The sequence below is a fragment of the Nuphar pumila genome, chromosome 3 (genome assembly GCF_984573655.1).
Source record: "Nuphar pumila chromosome 3, dmNupPumi1.hap1.1, whole genome shotgun sequence".
Classification (NCBI taxonomy): domain Eukaryota; kingdom Viridiplantae; phylum Streptophyta; class Magnoliopsida; order Nymphaeales; family Nymphaeaceae; genus Nuphar; species Nuphar pumila.
The window spans coordinates 127,016,762-127,030,594 of record NC_143251.1 but is presented as its reverse complement, the minus strand read 5'-3'; the positions used below and the strand labels follow the sequence as shown (position 1 = coordinate 127,030,594).

At 37.5% G+C, this 13,833-nt stretch overlaps 1 protein-coding gene across 1 annotated transcript; it reads right to left on the bottom strand.

Annotated features, from left to right (window-relative positions):
* Positions 1–779: 779 nt before the first annotated feature.
* LOC149843692 (eukaryotic initiation factor 4A-3) lies at positions 780–13,583 on the bottom strand. The gene is made up of 8 exons (XM_090000022.1): positions 13,150–13,583; positions 3,838–4,078; positions 3,647–3,727; positions 2,823–2,930; positions 2,594–2,713; positions 2,256–2,423; positions 1,930–2,016; positions 780–1,271 (listed from the first exon to the last, which is right to left on the bottom strand). Exons 1-8 carry the CDS (start codon positions 13,464–13,466, stop codon positions 1,158–1,160), a joined length of 1,236 nt encoding a protein of 411 aa, XP_089856148.1. The 5' UTR covers positions 13,467–13,583; the 3' UTR covers positions 780–1,157.
* Between the last annotated feature and the right edge of the window lie 250 nt (positions 13,584–13,833).

The window sequence follows — 13,833 nt, the reverse complement described above, 5'->3', positions numbered from 1 at the left end:
ATAAAACCAACATGAAAGCTTGTTATAAAAAACAATTGTAATTTTTTAAAATAAAAAAGTTGGAAGTGAGAGAAAGCGAGCGATAACTGAACAAGAATCAAGAGAAAAAACATTAAGCAAGCAAAAGAGAATCATTTTGGAAAATGAAGTTTCTCATATTTTGAAAGTAAGATTTTCAAAGGTTCACATCCATAGTGCGACAAAAAGTGAACTCCGACTGCCAAGAGCATAGAACCTGAACTAAAAAACAGGAACAGATTGTGCTACAGTACCCATGCAGAAGCACGGCTCAGACATATCTGACAAATCATGAACATGATCTTATCCAAGGCACACCCAGACGAATACATTGAATTCTGATCACAATTTTCATGATGATGCACTCATTCACGAACAAGCATGGCCCAGGAATAGCTGACAGATCACAATCATGTCCTCATTCAAGGCGCAATACTACCAGTACTCTGCATGATCATAATTTTTTACAATCATGCACTCGTAGTAGATCTTAGCAACCCCCAAGACTGTGGGTACTTAAACCAATGGACTGCAACGTAAAAACTGTTCATCCACCTATACATGGATCTTCTTGAACTGAAGCATGCAGACCTCCGTTCCGTTAAACATGGATAGCCCCACACCTGATCTTAGCCACCTATTCACAATACCCAAACCATGACTCAAACAAGTTTGAGATGAGACTTCACAACATTCAGAAAATAGGACACAAGCCAACAGCCAATAGCTGCAGGATTATAGGCGGGAACACAAGCCCACTGTGAATTTACACACAATTCATCACATTTCTTCAGCTGGTCTTAAATTACACAGCTTCATAAGTCAGAGAAGAAACTTGCTCAGCGAAAAAGGTACAGAAAACACAAAGTACCACAAGAAATCAATTCTCTCTCCCAACACCCAAAGCAACACAAACTAAAAGGCAAATACAGTTGTTTCTTCCTCACATTTCATTACACAAAACTTGCCAACCCAGTCAGACGATTAATTCTCAATAATATAAGGCAAACAGGAGAATTGGAGCCCCTGCTTAAGTGCTTGTTTGACAACCCAAACAGCTTTCAGACACTCTCCAAGCTGCAACATTCCAGACGTGGAAATTTCTTCTGAATCCCCCAGTACTAATCCACGACCAGATTTCAAATCAAATCGGCAACATTCATTGGCATTTCATCTATTTGTGTACTGTAATACTGTTCTATGTCTCTCAGGATCCTGATGTCATCACTGCGAACAAAGTTTATGGCCACACCCTGCAAAGAAGTAAAACTTTACGGATCTGTACAACCACGCTATTTTGCACGAAAAAAAATGAAGACACTGACTTGCACAAAGTTCAAAAACAGCTCATGAGCATTCATGACATCTCCCACCAATGTTGCCTACAGAACTGGAAAATGCTTTCCACTCCACGTAAACATATAAAGCTAGCTTGCAGAATCATTCGACACCAAATTTCACCTTAAAAGATTCGCAACATGAATCAGTCCAAGGCATTCAGTCTTTCATGACTTTGTGCATGCTACTTTCAAAGAGCTACTGTTTTGTCCTTGACCTCCATCATGTACAGATTCATATTCTGAGATTATCAAGATAATTTGTGCAATATTTGGAAATTGAGATACCCAGGATTTTCAAAATCATTAACAGATTTAGATAGGAAAATAAGAAAATATTCTCCCCAGATGCTCTTGAGGTTTCTCAACCAGGAAAATATTATAAAATCTGCTGCTTCATGGTGGAGATTTTCATAAAAAGCACATTTTTCCTTTTAAAATCACCCAAGAAACATTTTCTTGCCAGGAAGGTTTTTGGTTTCATACTTCATTCATTAAAATTTGCTATCTTTTCCTTTTAACAGATGATTAGATGATAATCAATAAACTGAACAGGGCACTACACAGAGCATACCTTGCGGCCAAATCGTCCAGAACGACCAATACGATGGATGTAAAGTTCTCGGTTATTGGGGAGGTCATAATTAATTACCAAAGAAACCTGATATAACAAAATACTTGTGAGATCAACCAGAAAAGAAATTTTCATTATGCACTGAAGCATCAGCATCATTATCGTTATTATGATCACCATAAGAATACTATCATCATCATCATCATCAGCTTCAGTATTATCATTATCATTATTTTGATTTCTATTATCATTAGCAGCAGCAGTAGTAGTAGTAGTCATTAAAATCATCCGAGTATGGCAAAGCCTAACATTACTGGGACACTTGCCTGCTGAACATCAAGTCCACGAGCCCATACATCTGTTGTAATCAGAACACGTGTTGTTCCTGACCTAAACTCAGACATGATAGCATCTCGCTCCTTCTGAGGCATATCCCCATGCATTGCCGAAACAGTGAAATTATTGCTGCGCATCTTTTCTGTTAACCAATCCACCTGAGTGATAGAATCATTAAAGAGCTTATACATGGATTGTAAGGATCGGTAGTAATGAAAAACACTTATGAAAATAGACATTATCATGTCTTAACATAGAATAAGTAGAACACAAATGGTGGAACATTGCAACAGCCAATATATTAGATTAAAAATGCTGAAAAGATTACCTTTCGCTTTGTGTTGCAGAATATAACAGCTTGAGTTATTGTAAGGGTATCATATAGGTCACAAAGAGTATCAAATTTCCACTCTTCACGTTCAACAGCAACAAAGAACTGTTTAATTCCCTGATAATAGAGAAAAAAATTGGGAACGATATTGGCCAAAACTTAGTCTTAAATGAATGAAAAGCCACTTATGATTTTCTTAACAGGATAACAAGGTTGAATAATGTACCTCCAGGGTCAACTCATCACGCTTGACAAGTACACGAACAGGATCAGTCATGAATTTGCTAGTTATCTCTAGAATCTCGTTGGGCATTGTTGCAGAAATTAAGACAACCTAAGACCATTACCCAAAGTCAAGTCAGGATTGCTTGGCAGATTTAGTTCACTAGAGTTTTAAACTCGATCAGATAAATTTTCTCCCATTAATGGCAAATAGCTGTCGATTTAAGCAGCTAAAACTAGGACTGCAATCAGGTCTGTTTCAGTTCAGATCATGATCTATACTGATCCAAGCCTAGAACCAACATATATGTATCGATAACCTTTAGCATGTGAAAGCACACTCAAAAAAACAAAAAGCAAAAAAGAAAGAAAGAAACACACAAGTCACTCAATCAACCCACTGGGTTGAGATCAAATGTGCACTGTATCAAAAGATGCTTTTATTACAGGAAGATCCATCCCTTAGGTGTCCACCAATTATCCAATATACCAGAAATGAAACATCAAAATAAAGTGATGTTCATCAACAAGAGTATATTAATATGGTGGGCAAATGATAACTTAAGAAGAAGATGAAACATAAATGAGGTCCGTTGAACAGAGAGGTCAAAAGAAAACAACATAGGTTAATCAGCGCATAAGAGGAAACATAACCTACAAACAAATGCACATAAATGGGTGTCAATCTGCATGGAGACTTTTCTAAGCTTCTTATCCAGATGATTCCAAAATATGATAATCAAGCTAAGCAACACAGTGGCAGAGAAAACCACAAAGGAATAGCTATAATTAAACAATGAATTCAGAAATTAGTTTCTCCATGCATACCTGCAGCTCAGGTGGGAGATATCTATAGACATCATATATCTGATCTTTGAACCCTCGGCTCAACATCTCATCAGATTCATCCTTTTGCAATAACATCATTAAAAGCCAACAGACAAACTTTAAAAGTCAACAAATTGAATATCTCAAAAACAGAAATGACTAAAACCAAAATAATGAAGTTTCATACTCACAAGGATCAACAATTTAATAGCCCTGGTGCGCAATGTTCTTCTCTTGATCATGTCACAAACTCTGCCTGGTGTTCCAGATACAACATGAACTCCATATTCTAGCTTTCTGATATCCTCACCAAGACTCTTGCCGCCAACGCAAGCATGTGCTTGCACATTGATGTAGTCTCCAATAGCTAATATCACTTTCTCGGTCTGAGAAGCAAGTTCTCTTGTAGGTGATAAAATTAAAGCTTGGACCCTGTCAGATATCACTGTCATCAAACATCCATCAAAATACATGGCCAACGCTACTCATGGAATAGGTGGATAACAAATTATTATCAAACTCAAATAATATACAGAAACAAGAGATACAAAGTGAGAAGTGCTAATGAAACATAAATACATAAATGTATAAATTTATCATGAAAGAGATGCCATTGAACAGTATCTTATGTATTTCTAAAATCCTCAGATGTTAGCAAAATAATAAAAAGGACTGAGGCATCAAGTATCTGGTGCCCCATAGTTGTAGACCATGAAGAATGGTCGCACATCCTAGTATCCTACCACATTTCATGTAGTCCAGGAGTTTCCTATTAGTGAACCCTCAGTGCTGCACTTCAGGGGAAAATGGACCATTCTCACCAGGTTCACCAAATGAAAACCTTGCTTTGTCACCAAACAATTACCAATTAAGATATATCCGTCTTTGGGTAGATTTTTGGCCATTACACATACTAATTTCACATATTCTGTCTGTCAAATACTGCCAATAATGTGATGTCATTTTCAAAATATTTAACAACCAAAACCACTCATTTGATACTGTGTGATGAGGACTGGGTGAATCCATTGATGGAAAATATTTTTAAAATGTCAAGAATCCATGCCAAATTGCATGAACATGAAATGGTCAATCAAATAGGTATCAAAGTACAAATCACTAGATATTCAAGCAAAAAAAAAGAACTATACATCAATTCATGCTAGTTATGTCACATGCTGAATGAACTATGAAGATTGAGAATGGCATGCATTCAATCTAATCAATGTACAGTCATCAAATCTATGTAATTTTGTGCACATTCATCATACCAGGTGACTATCAGTATGGGCCTTTTTTTATGTTTGAATGGTTATTTAATTGTTAAATTCATAAATCCAATATTCACCCTATCTGTTTCATAAACAAAGATGACCAAAAATGTATCTCCTGTTGTAATTCTTATGCCCATATTGACAAGATGCCTATATTTTCACAAGGTTAGATTTTGATAGGACGGTCTCTAGAAAGTTCCATAAGTTCCAACATGTGGGTCTACCATCACCATCATTTCCTCTAAGCAGCATTCTTCTATCAACCCTATCTTTACATATTTGGTTTAGTATGAAATTTTACCATGCATAATATTTAAAATGCCAAAGGAAGAAGAGTAAAACTGCAAGTGAGAAAGAGGTGGAGTTAAAAATGAGGAGGATGGAGAATAAAGGAGAACGAGCTTCAATCCAGAAGAGACTTTTCCACTCACTTATTCTTTATACAAGCAATATCCTCTGTGGAGCTTTAGAGAAGTATAGCTTATTTACTTCTTCTAATGATTCTTGCTGTGATGATTTTTCTGTATATTCAGGGGTTTCTCCCTCGTCTTCAAGACTAGACAAGGTTTCTACCTCAGAAAAATTATTTACAGAATCTGCAAAAGACCTAACTGATGAAGATTCCTTTATTGTTAAATTTGTGAGCCTGGTTAATAGTTCGGTCATCATCTCATCAGAATATCTAGAACCTAGCTTTATGTTAGGGTCTAGTCCTCGTTGTTTAAATATATAAGCACTGGCTTTCATTTAGCTGGACAACTTTTCTTTTTTAATAGGCAAGATGGGGGATAACCCCAATGAGATCCGAATCTGAGACCCCTTGGTCATGATAGCATGGCCTAACCTCATTCGATCCCATATACATAGCAACTTAAAGTGACAAAATATTGAAAAGTATCATGCCAATGTACATTACCCGCACCGGGGGGAACCCCCCGGACCCTCTCTCTCTCTCTCTCTCTCTCTCTCTCTATATATATATATATATATATAAATAAATTTTTTGCCGCACCTCCGCACCCAAGGTTTTTGAAAGTGCTGCACCCGCATCCATGTGACATAGGTGTGATCTTTTTTGTCTGATTTTATGGTATTAGAGCCATAAAATCCTTTGCTCGTGAGCATGGCATCTTCTACCAATTCAACTCAGTCATCGTTGACCAGTCCATCGATGTCATCATCAACTTCTGATATGATTTCTTCCACTATGCCGAACAACGTTCAACATTTCCTTTCGATCAAACTGACCTCAGTGAATTATCTTCTCCAGGAGTCTCAGTTCAGACCTGTCTGGAATACTTATGGACTCATGGGATACATTGACGGATCCAAAAAAGCCCCACCAACGTTTGTTGAAGGATCTCTTGAGTTGAACCTAGGTTATATTGACTGGTTAAAATATGACCAACTGATTCATAGTTGGATCATATGGTCATTGATAGAATCTATTCATACACAGGTTATTGGTCTGAACTCCTCATATGAGATAAGGAAGGCTCTTAAGGAGTCATATGCAGCCCAATTGAGGTCACTTATTATAAAGTTGAAGTCTCAACTGCAGGACCTCAAGGAAGGAGATAAAAACTATTGGTAAATACTTTCCATGTACTCATGCCATTGCACACCAACTGACGGTAGCGTCTAAACCCAATGAAGATGATGACAGATTTTGAAAGGTCTACTGCATGAATATGCAACTTTTAAGACCTCAATTGAAACAAGGTCTAAACCCGTCATCTTGTCTGAGTTGTATAGCCTCTTACTTGTTCAAGAAGGCCACCTTAAAGATCTTGAAAAAGAAAACTCTGTTGAGCAGGTTGTCCCCGCAGCCAACTTTGTTGCTAGGCAGTCCAATCGTAGTCAAGGTGGCCGAGGTTATGGTCGTGGAAGAGGCCGGTCCAGTGGCATAGATGGTTTATGTGATGCATGTCTTCATGGAAAGAAACACAATTTACCTTTTAATTGGTCTTCACGGGTTGTTCATGAACCTTTGGATATTGTTTATTCCGACATGTGGGGTCCTGCCCCTGTTATTGGTAATGATGGTGCTAATGTTACTTTCATTGATGTCGAAGTTTACTTGGATATATCTCATTAAACATAAGTCTGATGTGTTTGGTGTGTTTCAAAATTTTAAAAAATATGTGGAGAATGTTAAAAGATATAAAGTATCTTCAAACCGACTGGGTGGAGAGTATCAATCTCTCTCCAAGTTTTTGGTTGATTTCTGAATTAGGCACAGGATATATTGCCTCCACACATAGGCAAAATGGGGCTGCCGAGAGGAAGCATCGACATATAGTTGATACCGGTATGACCATGATAGCACACGTTGTGCCTTTTTAAGTAATGGACGTTTGCTTTTAGTATTGTTGTGTACCTTATTAATAGAATGCCTTCTAAAGTGCTGAATGAAAATTTTCCCATGTAAGTTTTGTCTAGATCTGATCCTGATTATAAATTTTCTTAAAGTTTTTGGGTGTGCTTGTTTTCCTTGTGCGAGAACTTCTAGAAGACACAAGCTTGATCTTAGGTCTAAAAAGTGTGTTTTCATGAGATATGGGGCTTAGCACCATGGGTACTATTGTCTCAATCTGAAAAAAAGAAAAATCATCACTTCACGCCATATAGTTTTTTATGAATCTAGCTTTCCTTTGAAGTTACCTAATCAGCCAATTAAACCTGCAACCCTTCCACTAGACCAAACTCTGGTCGTCATACCCCCCACCTACGTCTATATCTCAAAATAGAAAGGGATCCCATTCGTTTGAGACTTCTCTTGAGTCTTCACTTGTATCCAGTGTGGCTCTAATAGAGATAGTCAAGAAGAGTCACCAGCATCAACCGTCCCTAACCAGCTTAGTCCTATTCCTTAACTTACACCTTCTGCTAATATTGATCCAGTTAGGACTCACCATATGGTCACTGGGTTTCAAGATGGCACCATAAAACCAAAGATTTTTTAGTCTACCAAATACCCATTACCTATGGCTCTTCTTACTATTCTTCTCCAAGATCATGAACATGCATCATTCAGCCATTCAGGATACAAAGTGGCGTGAAGCTATGCAAAAAGAATATGATGCCCTGATAAAAAGTGATATATGGACCCTTGTTCTTGCACATGAAACACCTCATGTAGTAGGTTGTAGAGCCTACTACAAGGATCTTTAAGATCAAGAGGCATGCTAATGGATCCCTTGAGTGATGTAAGGCTTGTCTGGTGGCCAATAGGTACAGTCAACAAGAAGGAATGGATTACTTTGAGACGTTTAGTCCAGTCATCAAGCATACCACAATCAGACTAATTCTCTCTCTTGCAGTTAGTAATGGTTGGACAATAAAACAGCTTGACGTCCAAATGCATTTCTTCATGATTTTTTGTCAGAAAATGTTTACATGAGCAGCCTCTTGGTTTTGAGAGCACCAAGTTTTTTAATCATGTTTGTAAATTACAGAAGGCCTTATATTGTTTAAAACGAGCTCCAAGAGCCTGGTTTGCTCGTTTGAGTTATTCTCTGCAGACTATTGGTTTTGTTGGTGCAAAAACTGTTCATTTATAAATCTCAAGGAAAAGTCATTACATTCTTATTTATGTTGATGACATTATTGTGGCCGGGAATTCACCAAAAAGTATAGAGGATCTCATAAAGAAGTTAGTTCAGAATTTGTTGTTAAGGATCTAAGAATCTATCATTTCTTCTTAGGAATTGAAGCTTCATTTACTAAGCATGGATTGGTGTCATAGTCACCTATATCGTTTAAGATAATTTCTCAACGAGGGTTTTTCTCATGGATATTTTCAAAAAGTGATTTTTCTCGGGAAAATCTCAGAAAAACTCGAAAGCTTTAAAATTTGAAAAAAAATGTATAGTAAATAAAAAAGACAAAAATAGTTGGTTTTGCAGTGTTTTTCTTACAAAAATATAAAGAAACAACTAGAAAAGCTTTTAAAATATAGAAGAAACAAAAAAAGATACTTAAAATATATAAAAAATATGTTTTGGAATATCTTGAGAATATATTAAGAAAATATCGACAATATATTGCGATAATATCACAATATTTTCAATTCTAGCAATGTTTTGAAAATATTGGGAATATCTCAAGAAATGTTGGCTGACCTTGAAATATCAAAGATATCGCGATAATTTCAAAATATCAGTGACATTGGTTGATGTTTTCCCAAAAAAAATATATTGTGTTAATGAAAGTGTCTATGCATGGAGTTAAACTCGTGTCCATGCCTATAGCCCTGTCACTCTGTGTTGTCTGATACATCAGGTAGAAAGTTTGATAATCCTACTTTGTGTAGGAGTGTGGTGGGGGCTCTCCAATATGCTAGCATGACCAGACCGCACATATAGTTTGCAGTGAACCGTGTATGTCAATATATGCAATGTCCTATAGATGTTTACTAGGCCGCTGTAAAATGCATCATGCAATATCTCAAAGGAACTATACATCATGGATTCTTGATGAAAGCTTCACCTCATAAAAATATCTTGGACTATTTTGATGCAGACTGAGCAGGATCACGGGTTGGGGTTATGGAGTATCCTTGGGAAATAATCTAATATTATGGTGCTCCAAGAAGCAGTCTACGGTATACACGTCCAATACAGAGTCTGAATACAAATCCATTGCAAATATTGTGGTAGAGATAACTTAGCTTTAATTTCTTCTACATGAACTTGGCATAAATCAAGATCATATTCCTGTGTTGTGGTGCGATAATGTTGGGGCCTCATTTTTAGTTGCTCATCTAATTTTTCATAACAGAAGTAAACATATAGAAATAGATGTTCATTTTGTTCGAGACAAAATTGCCAAGAAATAGCTATGAGAGAAATATATTTCGACTAAAGATCAGTTGGAAAAGCTGTTGACGGAGCCTCTTGCAGCCCCTCGACATCATGATTTGTGTAGCAAGTTTAATGTGATTTCCATCCCCGTTGAACTTGAGAGGGAATGTTAGACAACAACCTTCATCATGGATCCAATAAAGTGGACTCGGGTCCAGATCATTGAGGGAAGGCAGCACCTCTAAGAAAGATAAGCGTAATGAGGATAAGAGTCCAAACTTACCCAAAGAAGGCTGAAATCAAAAGAAAAGGAGATCTCAAGGAAAGAGCTAGTGAGAGAACGTTGGCATTTGGCAACTACCAAGGAAGGTCGAATAGAAGGAGCCTATATTCTAAGGGAGATGGCTTACTTTCCAAATGTTACTCTTCCTTGTACTCAAAGAATGTCCCTCATGAAGACTTATCTCAGGAAGATAGTTGATCTGAGAGCTTTTCTGTGGATGAAGGTCTATCACAGACCGAACCACATATATTGAATGTTTGTTCTTAGTGTGTGTGATCTTCTTGCGTGAATTTAGAACCCCCATGTCATTTTCCAAAACTTAGAGAGAAAACTGCATATATACATAGGGGTAACATTTTCTAATGTCGCCCTGACCATCCGAATGAGCTGGGAAACATATGTGTGGGTCTTGTTGACCCAATCAGACCTCATGGATGGATTCATCATGGTCCAAACAGTAGGAAACAGCTTTTGGATCATGTGTTTTATGAGCCAAGAAAACATTGCACAATGTAGGCCGTTGAGTTTTCACAGATAATAAAATCATGCCAAGATCATATCTATAAGGTTAGTTTCATGAAAAATAACAAAAAATTTAAAAAGAAAAAAAAAAACTGATTTGTAGGTAATGGTGACATGACCAAATGTTAACCAATACATAAATAGAGCTATGTCACACAGACTCTTCTGACAAGGCACCACACCTGCATCGCATCTGCACCCAGGCGGGTGCGACACTTGGACACAGCTTCCTTTGTGTTAGGTGAAGTCAACCACACTGAGGTCCATTTCTATCCAAAAGTAGATTCAGTTAACCCTAATCAAGTCCATTTATATATATATATATATATATATATATATATATATATATATATATATATATACACAAATACACATAGTGTTAACTTAAAACTATATATATATATATATATATATATATATATATATATATATATATATATATATATATATATATATATATATATCCTCCCCACACCCCCGCACCCAAGTTTTTTTAAAGTGCCGCATCCGCACCTATGTGACAGAAATAGAGTAATGCTTCGGTGATCCGGGAGTACCTACTCCCACATACTAGAAATCATGGTTGTAGATTGTATCTTCTTAATTAAACCTTATGGCTGTATTCAACATATTTTATTTGATAGGAATTGTGCTTTGGATCATGTTTTTTAAACATATAAATAAGATTTCACATTGTAATCCATTGATGTTTAAAGTTCTTAAAAAACATACATCTATTCTATAATCACATGATCCAAAATAATGCTTATAGATCATATCCATAGGGTCTGATCAACAAAAAAAGTATAGGAAATTTGAAAATCTACTGCTTCTATTAGGTGGGAGTAGGTGCTCCCAGAGCACCACACACACACACACACACACACACACACACACACACACACACACACACACACACACACATATATATATATATATAGAGAGAGAGAGAGAGAGGTGATCTTGGGGTACATGCATAGTGGAAAAAGTTAAAAACGGGAAAATATCAGCAGTCAAAAATTCAGGAGATTTTGAAATTTTTCATAAATCTAGCATTTTTTCGGCAAAATCTCGGTAATAAAAAATAAATTAAAAATATAACAAATAAATTTTATAAGAAAATATAAATAAAACAGTTTAAAATTAAAAATATCAAGGGTTTTCACAATAAATATCTACTAAAAATGTAAATATCGAGATATTTGTCACGGTTTGAAAATCTCACAAGAAATTGCCGTTTTAAACTTTCAGGCAATTTCTCGTGACCTCGCGAGATTTTTATAAATCTCGCGATATTTGTCACAGAGGGTACATGTGCAACGTTGTAAATATTGTATCGTAACCAATGATACGAAATGCCACATTGCAGTATTGTCCCCTAGAGCAATAAGACAGCTGCCATAACATCAGTAGACTAAGATTATAGGACTGCATCGTAAGATACAGCTCTGTATAGCATAATATTGTATGATATGCCTATATGGGACAAATCAACGGCCACCAGAAACTTTGCCGAAAAGGTGGTGTCCTGCCACTGGGGGGGGGGGGGGGGGGGCTTTTTAGGAGCATTACAGTGCCCCAAATTTCACATTGAACACAACTTCCTTTAAAGCAACTGAAAACATAAGCTTGAGAATTTCCACGAAAAAATTAATGTGCCCCACTATCAGTTTCCCTTGACCATTGTTTGTACTTTCATGATCATCAATGAAGTGGATTTCAGGAACAATTAGCACATGACTCGTCATAAAACTGATCAGCAATGAAGTGGATTCAGGAACAATTAGCACAAGACTTGCCATAAAACTGAGTCATAGACCTAATAGAAACTGCTTCCTTTAATGTCAACAAGTAGTGTTTCCTCTCGCTGTCACATTATCTCACTTAACACAAAATGCTTCCTCCAGCACAGCTCTGCTTCGACCCTGATTCCCATTACAACGTAGCTTACCGCAATCAAATACCTGGTTCAAATTCAGCTACAAAGATCATCTTTGCTTCAAACCACCTACTCATAGTTCTACATTGTTCCATGATGCAAAGTGCATCTCATACACACGTATATACACAAAAATCATGCTTATATATGAAATTCCTTTCGTTAGGGAATATACATACGAAGCTGTTATTCAAACCGTGAATAGAAGAAGTTGCGAAAAAAGAAAACCCTTATTTGTTTGTGCATGCATGTATGCGCATACAAATTGGTTGTGCCAGTACCATTTCAAACAACTTCCCCAATAAAATTAGGGTTAGCATTCATCTCAGCAGTTCCTTAATTCAAGGAATATAAGCATATGAAGCTAGTATTCACCGCTCAAATAGAAGTTGTAAAAATCCAAAACCCTAATTATTTTATGTATATGTGCACATAGAAATTATTTCTATATCAGTACCATTCAAACAACTTACACCACAGAATAAGGGTTTAGGATTCATCATAGAAAAGGGGAAAGGAGAAGAAGAAGAAACCTTAATTTCCGAATCGGAAGAAGAGAAGAAGAGGAAAACACTAGAAAGCAAAAGCTCCTTTCCATAGCAACTCGCCAACGACGACAACGGCAGGGAAAGAAAGAGCAGAAAGAAGCAAAGGAATAAAGTAAGGGAGAGGAGGCTCACTCGCGGGTGGTGGTGTCGACCATCTGGCAGACGGCGAGGGATATCATGGAGGTCTTGCCGGTGCCGGACTGGGCCTGGGCGATGACGTCGCGGCCGCTGATGATAGGCATGACGGCCCTCTGCTGTATGGCCGACGGCTTCTCGAACCCGTAGGCGTAGATGCCGCGGAGGAGGTCGTCCCGGATGCCCATCTGGTCGAAGCTCGATATGGCCTCCACGCCTGGGCTCGTCTCGAAGATGAGGTTGTCATCCTCCTCCCTCTGCGCATTCCGGTTCCGGGGAACCACCGAACCAGATGCAGCAGCAGCAGCAGCCATGACGGCAACCCACCAGCAACACCAATTACATAGAGAAGAAGAGAAACAGAGAGAGAAAGAGAGCGGGAGCTGGGAGGAGACGCGGTATATATAACGGAAAAAAAAAAAAGGTCTTCCTTGGTGGGATTGAGGACCTGTTTGGACCGTTTCAAATATCCTGAAAATACGTGAAGAATCTCGATACCTTGGTTTCCGTTTTAAAGCGGTCCACATCTCACGATATTTTCAGTTTAAACAAAAATATCGTGTATTTATCTCTGCAACCAGGTAGGACCGAACCAGGATCTGATTTGAGGCAAAAATATCGGGTTTGGACTTTGGACTCCAGTCCAATCAGACCCCTCACAAGCTATGTCATAAAGACACG